The sequence below is a fragment of the Paroedura picta genome, chromosome 2 (assembly GCF_049243985.1).
Source record: "Paroedura picta isolate Pp20150507F chromosome 2, Ppicta_v3.0, whole genome shotgun sequence".
NCBI lineage: Eukaryota > Metazoa > Chordata > Lepidosauria > Squamata > Gekkonidae > Paroedura > Paroedura picta.
The window spans coordinates 86,084,431-86,104,670 of record NC_135370.1 but is presented as its reverse complement, the minus strand read 5'-3'; the positions used below and the strand labels follow the sequence as shown (position 1 = coordinate 86,104,670).

Here is a 20,240-nt window from a genome sequence, read left to right as displayed (position 1 = left end):
CCCCTTCCCTTGTGCCGTGACAGCTGCCTTGACCCCAACCGGCTAGCCACACTGGCGATCTGGCCCCATCACCACCACGTCTTTCTTCTGTGATATGACAGAGGGCAGAATCTGGGGCGGTAGTCCTCCAAATACGTCCAGGGCATCCTCCGCAACAATTGAGCAGGTAGCCTTTCACCCCGGAGAGGAAGTGTTGCACGCCTGCTTGTGCTTCCCAGCAGGGAATCACATGGGATTTCCCTTTCCGCTGGGATGGCAGGCACCTAGTTAACCAGGATGAGGTTGCCCACGGGCATGAAGAGAGACCTCTCTCTTATGTGAGACCCCCTGGATGTTTGTCTGCAGTCCTTAGCTGTTCGACTGCCCTCTCTTCTCAGCCTTCACGCACGGCTTTTTTTAAACCTTTCCAGCGACCACATCTCCGCCGAGCAGCGCCCCCAGCAGCACGACGCACACAACACCAACCACATCTTCGTCCACTACATCCAGAACAAGCGTTTCAACGGAATCCGCCCCACCCAGCACGCCAAAAACCACTCCCACCACGACTTCGCACAGCAGCCCTGTTTCCACACCATCCACCACTGTGCCCCCCACAACGCAAACAACCCCCACCACAGTAACATCCCCTTCAACCACATCCACCAGAGTCAGCACCCCCACCCCAACAGTTACGCTACCACCTAGCACCTCTCGCAAAGCACCGCTTCCTACTACGAGGACCACCATGCCACCCAGTACAGCAACCCCAACCTCCACCTCCACTTCTACCAGCACTCCAGTGAGCACTGCTACCAGCACAATGCCTGTGTCCACGCGCCACCACACCACAGAAACGCCCACGACTCCAACCACGTCGAGTCCTTCAACCACCACCGTCGTAATCAGGACTGGTAAGCGGCACCTGGCGGAAATCATCCGCTTTAGTTCCTTCCTACCCCCTACTGCCCTGAAAGCTGACTGGCCGCCAGCAGGCTAGCTTGACGAGGCATCTGGCCATAACACCATCACAGCTTTTCTCTCTGGCGTGATAGAGGGACAGGTCTGGGGAGGTGGGTCTCCTGAGAACCTTAGCTGACCGCCCGGGCTCCACTCTCAACCCCTACGCATGACTTTTCTTTCCGATTCCAGCCACCACTTCTCCACCGACCACAGCTCCCACCCGTACGACACGTACAACTCCAACCGTCTCTTCCTCCACGACATCTAGAACCACCGCATCCACGGAATCCGCCCCACCCAGCACGCCAAAAACGACTCCCACCACAATGCCGCCAAGCAGCCATGTCTACACCCCGTCCACCACTGTCCCGCCCACTACGCAAACAACCCCCACCACGGCATCATCCCCTGCCACCACATCCACCAGAATCATCATCCCCACACCCACAGTTACGCTACCACCTAGCACGTCCCACAAAGCACCACATCCCACCACAAGGACTACCATGCCACCCAGTACCGCCACCCCAACTGCCACCTCCACTTCCACTTCCACCAGCACTCCTGTGAGCACTCCTACCAGCACAACGCCTGTCTCAACTCACCCCCGCACCACGGAAACGCCCACGACTCCCACCACTTCGAGCACTCCCACCACTAGCATCACAAGCAAGACTGGTAAGTGGCACGCGGCGGAAAGGATCCGTTTGGGTTTCTTCCCCTTCCCTTGTGCCGTGACAGCTGCCTTGACCCCAACCGGCTAGCCACACTGGCGATCTGGCCCCATCACCACCACGTCTTTCTTCTGTGATATGACAGAGGGCAGAATCTGGGGCGGTAGTCCTCCAAATACGTCCAGGGCATCCTCCGCAACAATTGAGCAGGTAGCCTTTCACCCCGGAGAGGAAGTGTTGCACGCCTGCTTGTGCTTCCCAGCAGGGAATCACGTGAGATTTCCCTTTCCGCTGGGATGGCAGGCACCTAGTTAACCAGGATGAGGTTGCCCACGGGCATGAAGAGAGACCTCTCTCTTATGTGAGACCCCCTGGATGTTTGTCTGCAGTCCTTAGCTGTTCGACTGCACTCTCTTCTCAGCCTTCACGCACGGCTTTTTTTAAACCTTTCCAGCGACCACATCTCCGCCGAGCAGCGCCCCCAGCAGCACGACGCACACAACACCAACCACATCTTCGTCCACTACATCCAGAACAAGCGTGTCAACGGAATCCGCCCCACCCAGCACGCCAAAAACCACTCCCACCACGACTTCGCACAGCAGCCCTGTTTCCACACCATCCACCACTGTGCCCCCCACAACGCAAACAACCCCCACCACAGTAACATCCCCTTCAACCACATCCACCAGAGTCAGCACCCCCACCCCAACAGTTACGCTACCACCTAGCACCTCTCGCAAAGCACCGCTTCCTACTACGAGGACCACCATGCCACCCAGTACAGCAACCCCAACCTCCACCTCCACTTCTACCAGCACTCCAGTGAGCACTGCTACCAGCACAATGCCTGTGTCCACGCGCCACCACACCACAGAAACGCCCACGACTCCAACCACGTCGAGTCCTTCAACCACCACCGTCGTAATCAGGACTGGTAAGCGGCACCTGGCGGAAATCATCCGCTTTAGTTCCTTCCTACCCCCTACTGCCCTGAAAGCTGACTGGCCGCCAGCAGGCTAGCTTGACGAGGCATCTGGCCATAACACCATCACAGCTTTTCTCTCTGGCGTGATAGAGGGACAGGTCTGGGGAGGTGGGTCTCCTGAGAACCTTAGCTGACCGCCCGGGCTCCACTCTCAACCCCTACGCATGACTTTTCTTTCCGATTCCAGCCACCACTTCTCCACCGACCACAGCTCCCACCCGTACGACACGTACAACTCCAACCGTCTCTTCCTCCACGACATCTAGAACCACCGCATCCACGGAATCCGCCCCACCCAGCACGCCAAAAACGACTCCCACCACAATGCCGCCAAGCAGCCATGTCTACACCCCGTCCACCACTGTCCCGCCCACTACGCAAACAACCCCCACCACGGCATCATCCCCTGCCACCACATCCACCAGAATCATCATCCCCACACCCACAGTTACGCTACCACCTAGCACGTCCCACAAAGCACCACATCCCACCACAAGGACTACCATGCCACCCAGTACCGCCACCCCAACTGCCACCTCCACTTCCACTTCCACCAGCACTCCTGTGAGCACTCCTACCAGCACAACGCCTGTCTCAACTCACCCCCGCACCACGGAAACGCCCACGACTCCCACCACTTCGAGCACTCCCACCACTAGCATCACAAGCAAGACTGGTAAGTGGCACGCGGCGGAAAGGATCCGTTTGGGTTTCTTCCCCTTCCCTTGTGCCGTGACAGCTGCCTTGACCCCAACCGGCTAGCCACACTGGCGATCTGGCCCCATCACCACCACGTCTTTCTTCTGTGATATGACAGAGGGCAGAATCTGGGGCGGTAGTCCTCCAAATACGTCCAGGGCATCCTCCGCAACAATTGAGCAGGTAGCCTTTCACCCCGGAGAGGAAGTGTTGCACGCCTGCTTGTGCTTCCCAGCAGGGAATCACGTGGGATTTCCCTTTCCGCTGGGATGGCAGGCACCTAGTTAACCAGGATGAGGTTGCCCACGGGCATGAAGAGAGACCTCTCTCTTATGTGAGACCCCCTGGATGTTTGTCTGCAGTCCTTAGCTGTTCGACTGCCCTCTCTTCTCAGCCTTCACGCAAGGCTTTTTTTAAACCTTTCCAGCGACCACATCTCCGCCGAGCAGCGCCCCCAGCAGCACGACGCACACAACACCAACCACATCTTCGTCCACTACATCCAGAACAAGCGTGTCAACGGAATCCGCCCCACCCAGCACGCCAAAAACCACTCCCACCACGACTTCGCACAGCAGCCCTGTTTCCACACCATCCACCACTGTGCCCCCCACAACGCAAACAACCCCCACCACAGTAACATCCCCTTCAACCACATCCACCAGAGTCAGCACCCCCACCCCAACAGTTACGCTACCACCTAGCACCTCTCGCAAAGCACCGCTTCCTACTACGAGGACCACCATGCCACCCAGTACAGCAACCCCAACCTCCACCTCCACTTCTACCAGCACTCCAGTGAGCACTGCTACCAGCACAATGCCTGTGTCCACGCGCCACCACACCACAGAAACGCCCACGACTCCAACCACGTCGAGTCCTTCAACCACCACCGTCGTAATCAGGACTGGTAAGCGGCACCTGGCGGAAATCATCCGCTTTAGTTCCTTCCTACCCCCTACTGCCCTGAAAGCTGACTGGCCGCCAGCAGGCTAGCTTGACGAGGCATCTGGCCATAACACCATCACAGCTTTTCTCTCTGGCGTGATAGAGGGACAGGTCTGGGGAGGTGGGTCTCCTGAGGACCTTAGCTGACCGCCCGGGCTCCACTCTCAACCCCTACGCATGACTTTTCTTTCCGATTCCAGCCACCACTTCTCCACCGACCACAGCTCCCACCCGTACGACACGTACAACTCCAACCGTCTCTTCCTCCACGACATCTAGAACCACCGCATCCACGGAATCCGCCCCACCCAGCACGCCAAAAACGACTCCCACCACAATGCCGCCAAGCAGCCATGTCTACATCCCGTCCACCACTGTCCCGCCCACTACGCAAACAACCCCCACCACGGCATCATCCCCTGCCACCACATCCACCAGAATCATCATCCCCACACCCACAGTTACGCTACCACCTAGCACGTCCCACAAAGCACCACATCCCACCACAAGGACTACCATGCCACCCAGTACCGCCACCCCAACTGCCACCTCCACTTCCACTTCCACCAGCACTCCTGTGAGCACTCCTACCAGCACAACGCCTGTCTCAACTCACCCCCGCACCACGGAAACGCCCACGACTCCCACCACTTCGAGCACTCCCACCACTAGCATCACAAGCAAGACTGGTAAGTGGCACGCGGCGGAAAGGATCCGTTTGGGTTTCTTCCCCTTCCCTTGTGCCGTGACAGCTGCCTTGACCCCAACTGGCTAGCCACACTGGTTATCTGGCCCCATCACCACCACGTCTTTCTTCTGTGATATGACAGAGGGCAGAATGTGGGGCGGTAGTCCTCCAAATACGTCCAGGGCATCCTCCGCAACAATTGAGCAGGTAGCCTTTCACCCCGGAGAGGAAGTGTTGCACGCCTGCTTGTGCTTCCCAGCAGGGAATCACGTGGGATTTCCCTTTCCGCTGGGATGGCAGGCACCTAGTTAACCAGGATGAGGTTGCCCACGGGCATGAAGAGAGACCTCTCTCTTATGTGAGACCCCCTGGATGTTTGTCTGCAGTCCTTAGCTGTTCGACTGCCCTCTCTTCTCAGCCTTCACGCACGGCTTTTTTTAAACCTTTCCAGCGACCACATCTCTGCCGAGCAGCGCCCCCAGCAGCACGACGCACACAACACCAACCACATCTTCGTCCAGTACATCCAGAACAAGCGTGTCAACGGAATCCGCCCCACCCAGCACGCCAAAAACCACTCCCACCACGACTTCGCACAGCAGCCCTGTTTCCACACCATCCACCACTGTGCCCCCCACAACGCAAACAACCCCCACCACAGTAACATCCCCTTCAACCACATCCACCAGAGTCAGCACCCCCACCCCAACAGTTACGCTACCACCTAGCACCTCTCGCAAAGCACCGCTTCCTACTACGAGGACCACCATGCCACCCAGTACAGCAACCCCAACCTCCACCTCCACTTCTACCAGCACTCCAGTGAGCACTGCTACCAGCACAATGCCTGTGTCCACGCGCCACCACACCACAGAAACGCCCACGACTCCAACCACGTCGAGTCCTTCAACCACCACCGTCGTAATCAGGACTGGTAAGCGGCACCTGGCGGAAATCATCCGCTTTAGTTCCTTCCTACCCCCTACTGCCCTGAAAGCTGACTGGCCGCCAGCAGGCTAGCTTGACGAGGCATCTGGCCATAACACCATCACAGCTTTTCTCTCTGGCGTGATAGAGGGACAGGTCTGGGGAGGTGGGTCTCCTGAGAACCTTAGCTGACCGCCCGGGCTCCACTCTCAACCCCTACGCATGACTTTTCTTTCCGATTCCAGCCACCACTTCTCCACCGACCACAGCTCCCACCCGTACGACACGTACAACTCCAACCGTCTCTTCCTCCACGACATCTAGAACCACCGCATCCACGGAATCCGCCCCACCCAGCACGCCAAAAACGACTCCCACCACAATGCCGCCAAGCAGCCATGTCTACACCCCGTCCACCACTGTCCCGCCCACTACGCAAACAACCCCCACCACGGCATCATCCCCTGCCACCACATCCACCAGAATCATCATCCCCACACCCACAGTTACGCTACCACCTAGCACGTCCCACAAAGCACCACATCCCACCACAAGGACTACCATGCCACCCAGTACCGCCACCCCAACTGCCACCTCCACTTCCACTTCCACCAGCACTCCTGTGAGCACTCCTACCAGCACAACGCCTGTCTCAACTCACCCCCGCACCACGGAAACGCCCACGACTCCCACCACTTCGAGCACTCCCACCACTAGCATCACAAGCAAGACTGGTAAGTGGCACGCGGCGGAAAGGATCCGTTTGGGTTTCTTCCCCTTCCCTTGTGCCGTGACAGCTGCCTTGACCCCAACCGGCTAGCCACACTGGTTATCTGGCCCCATCACCACCACGTCTTTCTTCTGTGATATGACAGAGGGCAGAATGTGGGGCGGTAGTCCTCCAAATACGTCCAGGGCATCCTCCGCAACAATTGAGCAGGTAGCCTTTCACCCCGGAGAGGAAGTGTTGCACGCCTGCTTGTGCTTCCCAGCAGGGAATCACGTGGGATTTCCCTTTCCGCTGGGATGGCAGGCACCTAGTTAACCAGGATGAGGTTGCCCACGGGCATGAAGAGAGACCTCTCTCTTATGTGAGACCCCCTGGATGTTTGTCTGCAGTCCTTAGCTGTTCGACTGCCCTCTCTTCTCAGCCTTCACGCACGGCTTTTTTTAAACCTTTCCAGCGACCACATCTCCGTCGAGCAGCGCCCCCAGCAGCACGACGCACACAACACCAACCACATCTTCGTCCACTACATCCAGAACAAGCGTGTCAACGGAATCCGCCCCACCCAGCACGCCAAAAACCACTCCCACCACGACTTCGCACAGCAGCCCTGTTTCCACACCATCCACCACTGTGCCCCCCACAAGGCAAACAACCCCCACCACAGTAACATCCCCTTCAACCACATCCACCAGAGTCAGCACCCCCACCCCAACAGTTACGCTACCACCTAGCACCTCTCACAAAGCACCGCTTCCTACTACGAGGACCACCATGCCACCCAGTACAGCAACCCCAACCTCCACCTCCACTTCTACCAGCACTCCAGTGAGCACTGCTACCAGCACAATGCCTGTGTCCACGCGCCACCACACCACAGAAACGCCCACGACTCCAACCACGTCGAGTCCTTCAACCACCACCGTCGTAATCAGGACTGGTAAGCGGCACCTGGCGGAAATCATCCGCTTTAGTTCCTTCCTACCCCCTACTGCCCTGAAAGCTGACTGGCCCCAGCAAACTAGCTTGACGAGGCATCTGGCGATAACACCATCACAGCTTTTCTCTCTGGCGTGATAGAGGGACAGGTCTGGGGAGGTGGGTCTCCTGAGGACCTTAGCTGACCGCCCGGGCTCCACTCTCAACCCCTACGCATGACTTTTCTTTCCGATTCCAGCCACCACTTCTCCACCGACCACAGCTCCCAGCCGTACGACACGTACAACTCCAACCGTCTCTTCCTCCACGACATCTAGAACCACCGCATCCACGGAATCCGCCCCACCCAGCACGCCAAAAACGACTCCCACCACAATGCCGCCAAGCAGCCATGTCTACACCCCGTCCACCACTGTCCCGCCCACTACGCAAACAACCCCCACCACGGCATCATCCCCTGCCACCACATCCACCAGAATCATCATCCCCACACCCACAGTTACGCTACCACCTAGCACGTCCCACAAAGCACCACATCCCACCACAAGGACTACCATGCCACCCAGTACCGCCACCCCAACTGCCACCTCCACTTCCACTTCCACCAGCACTCCTGTGAGCACTCCTACCAGCACAACGCCTGTCTCAACTCACCCCCGCACCACGGAAACGCCCACGACTCCCACCACTTCGAGCACTCCCACCACTAGCATCACAAGCAAGACTGGTAAGTGGCACGCGGCGGAAAGGATCCGTTTGGGTTTCTTCCCCTTCCCTTGTGCCGTGACAGCTGCCTTGACCCCAACCGGCTAGCCACACTGGCGATCTGGCCCCATCACCACCACGTCTTTCTTCTGTGATATGACAGAGGGCAGAATCTGGGGCGGTAGTTCTCCAAATACGTCCAGGGCATCCTCCGCAACAATTGAGCAGGTAGCCTTTCACCCCGGAGAGGAAGTGTTGCACGCCTGCTTGTGCTTCCCAGCAGGGAATCACGTGGGATTTCCCTTTCCGCTGGGATGGCAGGCACCTAGTTAACCAGGATGAGGTTGCCCACGGGCATGAAGAGAGACTGGTACGTGGCACGCAGCGGAAAGGATCCGTTTGAGTTTCTTCCCCTTCCTATGTGCCGTGACAGCTGCCTTGACCCCAACCGGCTAGCCACACTGGCAAACCTTTCTAGCCACCACATCTCCGCCAAGCAGAGCCCCCAGCAGCACGACTCACACAACACCAACCACCTCGTCATCCACTACATTCAGAACAACCGTGTCAATGAACTCCGCCCCACCCAGCACACCAAACTCCACTCCCACAACGATCCCACAGAGCAGCCCTGTTTCCACACTCTCCATGATTCCACCTCATCCCACAAGGCCTACCATGTCACCCAGTACTGCTACCTCAACCTCCACTTCCACGAGTTCTCTGTCTATGTCTTCTTCCTTTAGCACCGTAGAAAGTCATACACTTTTATCTACTAGTATTTTATCTACCACAAGCATCGCAAGCAGGTCTGGTATTTGCCTCCTGGTAGTACGTATCTGTTTGTATTTCGGTCTCATAATTTTTTTATCCTGCTTCCTGTTTGCCAGATGATTAGGAGAACTAAGTTTTTCAACCCCTCCATTTTTTCCGGGTCTATTGCCTCTTTAAAGAAAATTTCTTATTTCCCGTTTGTACTGTTACTTTCTTGTATTCCCTGTTTTTTTCTCACCGAGTTTCAATTCTTAGGTATGAGACCATTTCTGTGGATATGTAGAGGCATTTGCTTTCTCTGAGTTCAAATTTAGCTTGTTGCCGTGCTTCTGCTTTGTCCCTTTTTAGTTTTCTGTTTCTCCGTTCATACTGAGATGCTTGCTTTTTCATAGCTACCACTTTTCAAAAGACGACTGCACCCAGCAATACGACAAGCACAACTCCAACCACATCTCCATTTGTGACATCAAGAACTACTTCTTCAACCATGTTAACGATCTCTCCCAAAACCTTTCCTACAATTACTAGTGGAACAAGGACTGTTCCTACCACTTCTACTATTGTGACAAAGTTTTCCACAGTATATACATCTTCAAGATCACCTGGTAAGTCTTTTGTTCTGTTTTCTATATCCTTTTTTATGTGTGTAATTTTTTTTTGTTTTTCTAAAGGACATTTTTTCTGTGATATTAAAGTATCATTTTATACCCTTTAGAAATATTTTTACACACATTTCTTTATCTTTTAAGGTTTACTGCTCCCTTCACAATATTTGTTTAAAAATCTAGATTCACGTTCTATCACTTTTCCAGAATTTCCCTAATAATTGTGCCCTTGATTGGAGAAGGCAGCTCGTAATATAAAGAGGGGTAGAGAAAATCTGCAATTGATACATACATTATAGTGATGCAGAAAATACTGAAGAACAAACATCTAAGTAACAATCAATGTATGCTTCAAAATTAGTATAATATTATTAATTAACTAGGGGCAAAGCCCGTTGTCTCCAAGAATACAACGGGCGCTAGAGCTTGGCAGTGGGAAGAGGAAGGGGAGGAGTTGTCCAGTCTGTAAGGGCATGGGGTTGTCATGTGTGTTGTGTGGGAAGTTGTGGTGGCATGGTGGCAAATGAGGCCATGGGTGTGGAGATATGGGTGTCAAGAACCTGTGGTGTGGAATGTTCGTTGATTGTGGGAGAGGACTGACCTTTGGGAATTGTGGCATAGTGGTTACAGATGAGCTTTCCAGAGCCATGTCCTCAGATATGTGAAGGGAAAATCAGACTGGAGACTCTTCTTAGGGGAAGATGACATGGCAACCAATTCCCCCCAGTTCTACGTCATTTCCCTTCTTGTGTGAATTAGGCCACATTCACCGAAATGCCCCTCTGCCCTAATACACATGGGGTAGTCACAGTACACAGGTGTTCACCCTGTTCCTTCTGTCTCCCATATTTTCACTGTTGGTAAAATGTTATGTGCCCAAATGCTTCTTTCATGGTTGCTCCTTCAAAGAACGGATTTTTGTACCCTATTGCTTACTACCCAAAGGAGTCTCAAAGCGGTTTACAAACACCTTTTCCATTTGTCTCTCCACAACAGTCAACCTGTGAGGTATGTAGGGTAGTGAGAGATCTGAGAGAACTGGGAATGGGCCGCAGTGACCCAGCAGGCCTCAGATGTCTCAAAGCATTTTCCAATCGTCTTCCCCTTCTCTCCCCATAGCAGACTCCCCATGAGGGAGGTGGTGTAGCGAGCCTCACAGGGAAGCTGGCAACCCTAAGAGGAAGACTGTCTGTGCACAGCAGTCTTGACCTTAGTAAGGTTTTTAATACTGTTTTTTTATTTGCCAGGCCAAGGTTATTTGCCAGTGACCATTTCAGTTATGATGTGTCTCCAGACATTTACTTGTTCTCTATTTAGTTTCAGGCTGTAAATATTTATTTAGATCTTCCTGCACTTTCCAGACTCACAGGACTGATGCTGGTCTGCCTGTCTGCACCCCAGAATACAAACAGTTACTGATAAGGGCTGGCCATAACCCATAGGCCAGGAGGGACACTCCTGCACCACTCCCTACCAACTGCAGGCAAAAATGGCTCATTTGAAGGCTGGACTGAGGCATTGTACGATTTTGAAGTCCCACCTCCAAACCTCCAGGAATATTTCCAACCCAGGGGTAGCCAACCTCCAGGTGTGGCCTGGAGAGCTCCTGGAATTACAGCTCACCTGCAGAGTATAAAGATCAGCTCCCCAGGCAGAAAGGGCTACTTTGGACAGGGTTGTGGTAGAGAAGAAACATTTAAAGCTTCCCACACAGGTTGTTGTTGAATTGAAAGACTTGAGGCCTACTGCACAGGGTTGTTGTACAGATGAAACAGGAGACAAAAGAGCCAGCTTCCTCTGCAGAATAACGCTGTGCAGTGGCCTGAAATCTGCAGAGAGTTGCAAAGAAGAAAGACACATGGCTTGGCTGTGTCTAACCCCCGGCCGGAGCAGTATTTTAAGTGAGAAGGGGCTTTTCTGTGGCCTCCCTGTCAGGCAACTGTTTGGCAGAAGGGGAAAGTCCCCCCCCCCTCAAAAGGAAGGCCCTCAGGCTCCCCTGCGTTGCTCTTGGAAAGGCCTCCCTCCCCTCAGTCAGGGCCTGTCAGAGGCTCCTTCCCAGCAGGCCTGAAGGGAGGGGGGAGGGGGAGCCCTCTGCAGCCTCCTGCCAGCTCTGTCAGCGCTCTGAGGCAATTTGCAGTTGGACATGACAGTTAGGACAGCCTTGGGGCGAAAAGGGCTGGTGCAGCCTCTGTTCTCATCCCCCTTGGCAGCCCTACTGACCTCCTCTCCCTGCGGTGGTCAGGAGCAGACTGGCAGCCAGACTGGGCTGGGTGAATGGAATTTTGGTCTGTCCTGGTGAGGGGCCAATAGGAAGGCACTTTGCGCGCCTCCCCATTGGCTGCTTGGCCCTGGATGGACACTCGGGGGGCCCAATCAGGAGCCGCTTCGCGGCTCCTGATTGGGCCCTCTGAGTTTTTATCCTGGACAGGGCCCGCCCTAACTCCTCCCCAGGTGGCCTTACTCTTTTATTTAATAGGACCCTGTCCTATTTAAAGATAGCCTTTACTGAAATGAGAATGTATTTCTAAAGCACATTACTTTCAAATTTAGCATAAAACACCAAACTTTTTCTGACAGATTCTTTTTCAACGTTCCCATCTGAAAATGTACTGAATTCCACTGCTAATTTTTAAACAATATACAGAAACCATAAAACAACACAACGAATTAAAATGAATTACCAATAGCTTATCGAGCCATGTTTGGGAATCAGTTTGGTGTAGTGGTTAGAAGCGCGGACTTCTAATCTGGCAAGCCAGGCTTGATTCCGTGCTCCCCCACGTGTAACCAGCTGGGTGACCTTGGGGTTGCCACAGCACTGACCGAGCAGTGATATCCGGGCTCTTTCAGCCTCGCCCATCTCACAGGGTGTCTGTTTTGAGGAGAGGAAAGGGAAGGCCGCTTTGAGACTCCTTCAAGTAGAGAAAAGCGGCATATCAGGACAAACTCTTTTTCTTATATTTTTTTTACAGGTTTATTCCCACAAATTATAGTATGAACATTCCATTCTGTATCAGTGAAGGGAAATACTTTGGTAAAGACTAGTTTATGTCACTCTTGAGGAATGTAAACTTGCAGTGGTCTCTTGCTAAAACCTTATGAAGAGAAATGTATGGAAACATAATACTATCATGGAAATAATTTTAATTAAATTTTAAAGGGGAAAAATGATTTATAACCCTGTGGTACCCTTGTAAAAATTAACGTAGGAGTTGGCGGTAGCAATTGTAAGGGAGAGTGGGCAGATGATAAGAGGGATGCTCAGCTTTCTTCCTGCCAACCAGTTCTCCTTTGCCAACATACCCATTCCAGTCTGTTGAAAGTTTGTGCCCTAGCTGGGCTTCAGAGGCAGACTGAGACCAAGAGGTAGCATTCAGCCTGGGGCACTTTTTCAAGGGGAAATTAATGTCAATTATTTTGTCTTAATGTTTTAAACTGCTATTGTATTTTTTTAAACTGTGTTGTAAATCACCCCGAGACAGCTATGCCAATAGGAGCAGTCTAGAAATTTAAAAATAAATAAATAAAATAAAAATTGACATATTTAGTTAGCTATTATATTTGTATACCAACCTCCCCTGAGGCTCAGGGTGGTTCACATGGAACAGAAACAATGCTTGGAAAATGTATTTATTTAAGAAAAAGTGATATCCCTTTTCATATTTGCCCACCCTTCTTATGACTCCCTCCTCCCCATTCTGTCAGCAAATACACATTTGCCCAAATAACATATATTTTTCTGTAAGTGTACCCTTTGATGTAATTGGGGTGGGTGGATAAATTGTCTATATTTCTACTTGTCTGGAAATAAGCTGTGCACGATAGAACTGAGGTTCAACTACTGTGTCCAGCAAGTTTTGAGGGTACAAAGGTTCACTGATCCTTTGCCAACTTTTTGCCTGTCCTTGTCAATGTCAATGCATGTAAGATAATATGAAACTCTTGGGTAGTTGTGTGTCCAACAGAGATCAAAACATAGGAAGGGTGTCCTCCAGCTGGCAAGGTGCCTGTGTCTTGTGTGTGAAGTTATAGTTCCAGTGGTTATTCTTCTAGAGTATTGTTATTATTTTAAAAATAAAAACAGTATAATTAGAGCACATCAAAGAAGCAGGAAAGGTTCGTACAATGGTGACCACACTGCATTTGACTGAGAATAGAATCATAGAATCATAGACTTGGAAGGGACCTCATGGGTCATCTAGACCAACCCCCTACACTATGCAGGACACTTCACATCCCTATTGCTCATCCACTGTAACCTGCCACCCCCTTGAGCCTTCACAGAATCAGCCTCTCCATCAGATGACTATCTAGCCTCTGCTTAAAAATTTTCAAAGATGGAGAACCCACCACCTCCCAAGGAAGCCTGTTCCACTGAGAAACTGCTCTAACTGTCAGGAACTTCTTCTGGATGTTTAGATGGAATTTCTTTTGAATTAATTTCATCCCATTTGTTCTGGTCTGTCCCTCTGGGGCAAGAGAGAACAATTCTGCTCCATCCTCCATATGAGAAAATCTATTCTCACTTGTATGTACACAATAGATCATCCTCTCTATGTGAAATGTTAGTCAGCTGCTTTCAGCCTATAATTCTAATCAGCCCTGACAGAATATTCATTCAAAATTGTGCTTTTTAGCCAGAGATCGCTTGACTTTCCCTCAAACTTAAAATATTTTGGAAATTAAAAATTACAGTTTCTATATCTGCCTGACAACAAAATACGAAAAAATAGACCAGCCCTGTTTTGAACTACTTTGCACAAACAGCTTATGTTGACACAAGTAATATCATGTGGCAAAATGCTACTTACTAGTACAGGGGTAGTCAAACTGCGGCCCTCCAAATGTCCATGGACTACAATTCCCAGGAGTCCCTGTTTCACTGGCAGGGGCTCCTGGGAATTGTAGTCCATGGACATCTGGAGGGCCACAGTTTGGCTACCCCTGTACTAGTACAACAATAGCAACTTACTGCAATGGGTTGTTGCAATAGCCAATTGGGAAGTGAGCCTCCAGAGTGTTCCTGTTTGAATACAAAACAGAAGGATCTTGCTGTGCACACACCAGTCTTGATCACTGGCAATAAGAGATGCTGACAAAGAAAACATATAGAAAAATTGGTGCAAACAAACACAAGTATTGCGAGGCTTCCTTGTATACAGCTTCCAGCATTACTCTTCTCTCTTCTGTAGGGTCTAGAAGGGTTGGTGTGCTCCCGTCAGACATGCAAATGTAAATGTTTGTTATGTAGTTACACAGCCTTCCAAGGGAACACTGTGTTTAGGATAGTTGTGGTAGTAAGCAAGAACTCCTTGAAATATACATGCTACCACTTCTGTGTTCAGCATAATAACAGACTGTAAACTGAAGCACATTACATTACTTTGGGTCAGTTATGAAGTGTGCATATAAAGTTTTGATCCATTTTTCTTGGAGAAATTGCAAACAGTTACCAGAAAAAGTATTAAGCAAGTTTTTGCTTCAATGTACATGTACAGGCACATGAAATAGCCTTACCCTGAGTCAGAGCCTCAAGCCACCTTGATCAGTGTGATCTCCTGTGGTAGGCAGATGCTTTCCTATGGAGGTAGGGCTTTCCCCAACGCCTCCTACCTGAGATTCTTTTACTAGCACTGCTAGGCATGGAAACTGAGATGTGTTCCTTAAGACACATACACTCAACCACTGAGCAGCAGCACTCAACACATTCCATTCTTAGTCAGCATGTTTCTGGACTCAGGTATTAGAAGCTGTGCACCAAATTTAAAGGGAGAAGCAACCCCGAGTCTTGTAGCATTTAGGCTTCATTCTGAAATTTTAAGTGATCCTAGGTATTGCTGTCAATAACGGGCTCTTTAAACCCCTGGCAAGCTAATTTAACTGGTATCCATCAGTCTTTTTTGTTTTTGCTGGTTTAGTGCAGTTTGATAGCACCTTATTGTGAGATTTCTGATGGACAAAATAGCTGGAGACCTTATTCAGAGATGCATAAGGCAATAGCAAAATATTAAGTTAGTCACTATAGGCAGATTCCTGCTGGCAGGAGGGGAGGCTAAGGATGAAAGGAGGGGAGGCTAAGGTTGATGTCATTTACTTGGATTTTAGTAAAGCTTTTGACAAGGTTCCCCATGATGTTCTGATGGATAAGTTGAAGGACTGCAATCTGGATTTTCAGATAATTAGGTGGATAGGGAATTGGTTAGAGAACCGCACTCAAAAGAGTTGTTGTCAATGGTGTTTCATCAGACTGGAGAGAGGTGAGTAGCGGGGCACCTCAGGGCTCGGGGCTCGGACCGGTACTTTTTAACATATTTATTAATGATCTAGATGAGGGGGTGGAGGGACTACTCATCAAGTTTGCAGATGGCACCAAATTGGGAGGACTGGCAAATATTCCGGAAGATAGAGACAGAGTTCAACGAGATGTGAACACAATGGAAAAATGGGCAAATGAGAGCAAGATGCAATTTAATAAAGATAAGTGTAAAGTTCTGCATCTGGGTCAGAAAAATGAAAAGCAAGCCTACTGGATGGGGGATACGCTTCTAGGTAACACTGTGTGTGAACGAGATCTTGGGGTACTTGTGGATTGTAAACTAAATATGAGCAGGCAGTGTGATGCAGCGGTTAAAAAGGCAAATGCCATTTTGGGCTGTATCAACAGGGGCATCACATCAAAATCACAAGATGTCATGGTTCCATTGTATACGGCACTGGTCAGACCAGACCTGGAGTACTGTGTGCAGTTCTGGAGGCCTCACTTCAAGAAGGACGTAGATAAAATTGAAAGGGTACAGAGGAGAGCGACGAAGATGATCTGGGGCCAAGGGACCAAGATGTCCCTATGAAGATAGGTTGAGGGACTTGGGAATGTTCAGCCTGGAGAAAAGGAGGTTGAGAGGGGACATGATAGCCCTCTTTAAGTATTTGAAAGGTTGTCACTTGGAGGAGGGCAGGATGCTGTTTCTGTTGGCTGCGGAGGAGAGGACACACAGTAATGGGTTTTAACTTCAAGTACAACGATATAGGCTAGATATCAGGAAGAAAATTTTCACAGTCAGAGTAGTTCAGCAGTGGAATAGGCTGCCTAAGGAGGTGGTGAGCTCCCCCTCACTGGCAGTCTCCAAGCAAAGGTTGGATACACACTTTTCTTGGATGCTTTAGGATGCTTAGGGCTGATCCTGCATTGAGCAGGGAGTTGGACTAGATGGCCTGAATGGCCCCTTCCAACTCTATGATTCTATGATTCTAAAGCTCTGCAATGGTTTAACTGATTGAGTTGTGGTTTGCAATCCTGGCTTAGGGCCTAAGACCATGTATTCATATGCACTAAACAGCAAGGTGACTGAATATTAAGCATGCAGTGGGAGGGGAGAAGGAGCACGTGAAGATGAGGCTCAGCCACGGAACACCAAACTATGCTTTAGCATTACATACCGATCACCAATAACAGGGGATTAAATTTGGGGGTAGATTGGTTCAGACCACTATTATTTGAGTAGATGCAGTAAATCATTGAATCACAGAATAATAGAGTTGGAAGGGACCGCCTGGGTCATCTAGTCCAACCCCCTGCACTATGCAGGATACTCACAACCTTATTGCTCATCCACTATAACCTGACACCCCTTAAGCTGTCACAGAATCAGCCTTTCTGTCAGATGGCTATCCAGCCTCTGTTTAAAAATTTCCAAAGATGGAGAACCCACTACCTCCCAAGGAAGCCTATTCCACTCTGTCAGGAACTTCTTCCTGATGTTTAGACAGAATTTTGTTTGAATCAATTTCATCCCATTTGTTGTGGTCTGTCCCTCCGGGGCAAGAGAGAACAATTCTGCTCCATCCTCTACATGGCAGCCTTTTAAATACTTGAAGATGGTTATCAAATCCCCTCTCAGTCGTCTCCTCTCCAGGCTAAACAGACCAAGCTCCCCCAACCTTTCTTCATATGTCTTGGTCTCCAAACCCCTCACCATCTTTGTTGCCCTCCTCTGGACACGCTCCAGTTTGTCTACATCTCTCTTCAACTGGAGTGCCCAAAACTGAACACAGGACACCAAGTGAGGCCGAACCAGAGCAGAGTAAAGCGGTACCAACACCTTCCATGATCTGGACATGATACTCCGTTTGATACAGCCCAAAATCCCATTTGCCTTTTAAGCTACCGAGTCACACTGCTGACTCATGTCCAATATATGGTCTACTAAGACTCCTAGATCCTTTTCGCACGTGCTACTGCCAAGACAAGTCTCCCCCATCCTATACTGATGTATTTGGTTTTTCCTACCTAAATGCAGAACTTTACATTTGTCCCTATTGAACTTCATTTTATTCAGTTTAGCCCACTTCTCGAGCCTATCAAGATCATCCTGTATTCTGATTCTGGCTTCAGTTGTATTTGCTACCCCTCCCAGTTTAGTATCGTCTGCAAATTTAATAAGCATCCCCTCTAATCCCTCATCTAAATCATTTATAAATATGTTGAACAACACAGGCCCCTGGACAGATCCTTGGGGTACTCCACTTGTCACTCTTTTCTAAGAGGAATCTAGTAGTTGTTGGAATATAAAGTAAATTAAATAAACACGCAGCCTTACATAGCCATAGAAAAAAGTTATTGAGATCATACATTTAGTTGCCTTTTCCATACAGGATCTCATAGCATTAGAATTTTAAAATAAATGTTGACTCTAAGACAGCTATAAACTCAGCTGAAACTGATATTTGCTACCCTGTGCTTCCCCTTACTTTAGGGGTGGTAGATTATACCAACTGAGAAGTAGCTGTTACCTATCTGTTCCAAAAAGAAAATGTATGCTTCTAGTGCTACTTTTATGTTTTTTACTTTGTTTGACAGAAAAATGCAGCCCAGTCGAATATGAAGAGCAAGTGATTTACAAGGGTTGTGTTAAAAACGTCACCTTGACCCGTTGTGAAGGAATGTGTCCATCCTCAACAAAGTAAGAATTCATGGGGGACAACAATCGCCCTTTTTAGTTTTGTATCCACTGTAGTAGTAGTGGATTAAATATAGGTTAGATCCAGTGGGACATTTCTGGAGAGACCTATTTCCACCTGCCAGCAAAATGTCTTGCAAGTCCTCCTCCTCTTTGTCTAGAAGCTTGTAAAATCCTGCTGCCCTCCCAGGCCTCCAGCCTGAAGAGGCATCCGCCGCCAGCTACTCTGGAAGAATATCCCCAGCTAGAGGGAGTTATACTTCTAGTAACCTTTACTGCATTGCCATCTGCAGGCTCTGTCTCTTTGCTGTTTCTCCTGCTTCGTCCATACTATCTGGTGAAGGAATGATATCACACTTTGGGCATGGCAAGTTAAATTACTGGGCTCCTCTGAAATATCTTTTATGCCAGTGAAGAAGGGGAAAGCCAGGACTGCTTTGGAAACCATTTGAGGAAGCTGCAAGTTGGTGCAGGCAGTGCAGTGGGGCCACTTCATGGGGGTTAAAGGTAAAGGTAAAGGTATCTCCTGTGCAAGCACCGGGTCATGTCTGACCCTTGGGGTTAGGCCCTCTAGCGTTTTCATGGCAGACTCAATACGGGAAGGTTTGCCAGTGCCTTCCCCAGTCATGACCGTTTACCCCCCAGCAAGCTGGGTACTCATTTTACCGACCTCGGAAGGATGGAAGGCTGAGTCAACCTTGAGCCGGCTGCTGGGATCGAACTCCCAACCTCATGGGCAGACAGCTTCTGACAGCATTTCTGCTGCCTTACCACCCTGCGCTACAAGAGGCTCTTTGGGTTTTTTTTAAACGGAAGTGATCCTTAACATATAGACTTTCCTTCACAAATTTTAATGTAAAAAAGTACACTCCTAATGTGGAAGTGAGAAATATTTGTTTAATAGCTCATACCATGACCATATTATTTCATACTGATTCCTAAGATGTGCGGGTTCATCAAAATATTCATTTATAAAACAAAGCAAACCTCCCATGTATGCAGCAAAGAAGCTGCTAGAGAGTAGTTACCTTAGCCTTCTCCCTGACTTCTTCCTCTCCCCCCTGAAGCTTTTGCCTGTATGAAACAGAGAACAGAAGATGTCAGAGACTATCTAAACCCAAACTCTTCTCTTACAGGCCGAATATTACCAAGATGACTATAGATGTGACATGTGGGTGCTGCATGCCACTCACCTACTATAAGAAGGAGGTGACCATGCCTTGCCCAGACCCAGATAATCCAGGACACAATCTCATCACGGAAATCATCATATTTGGAGACTGCAAATGCAACTACGATGGATGCTCACACTAGCCAGCCCAGCCAAGAAGAGACTTCTTCAAGAAGTTGGATTACCACTTACAATACAGGCAGCATACAACACTAGAACCTCTTTCTTGTTTACAACCATCTTCCAGTCTTTGGGAAGGCCACTGGGAATACATTACTGATATATTCCACTTGCTTTATACATCAAGCAACTCACAGTATATGACTTGTGCAGAAAGTTCTCATCGAAGTAATGTCTTCTCAACTGTAAAATAGTTAATGTAATTAAAATATTAGCTAGTTATTCTGATTACTAATGGTGATAAAGCATTGACTACATTTGTGCAACCCCTTTGTCTATTCTGTACTGTGTTCATATTTCCTATTTCCGCTATAGA

General features: G+C 49.8%; 2 protein-coding genes across 2 annotated transcripts; both read left to right on the top strand.

Annotated features, from left to right (window-relative positions):
* The first annotated feature begins 1,155 nt into the window (after window positions 1-1,155).
* Window positions 1,156-7,670, top strand: LOC143828917 (uncharacterized). Its single transcript, XM_077319078.1, has 8 exons — window positions 1,156-1,701; window positions 2,071-2,634; window positions 2,792-3,280; window positions 3,731-4,294; window positions 4,452-4,940; window positions 5,391-5,954; window positions 6,112-6,681; window positions 7,051-7,670. The coding sequence occupies exons 1-8, from the start codon at window positions 1,269-1,271 to the stop codon at window positions 7,668-7,670; spliced, it is 4,293 nt and encodes a 1,430-aa protein (XP_077175193.1). The 5' UTR covers window positions 1,156-1,268.
* A 92-nt stretch (window positions 7,671-7,762) lies between these two features.
* On the top strand, window positions 7,763-20,190 carry LOC143829884 (uncharacterized). The gene is made up of 4 exons (XM_077321443.1): window positions 7,763-8,259; window positions 9,404-9,616; window positions 18,474-18,576; window positions 19,710-20,190. The coding sequence occupies exons 1-4, from the start codon at window positions 7,908-7,910 to the stop codon at window positions 19,885-19,887; spliced, it is 846 nt and encodes a 281-aa protein (XP_077177558.1). The 5' UTR covers window positions 7,763-7,907; the 3' UTR covers window positions 19,888-20,190.
* Window positions 20,191-20,240: the final 50 nt, after the last annotated feature.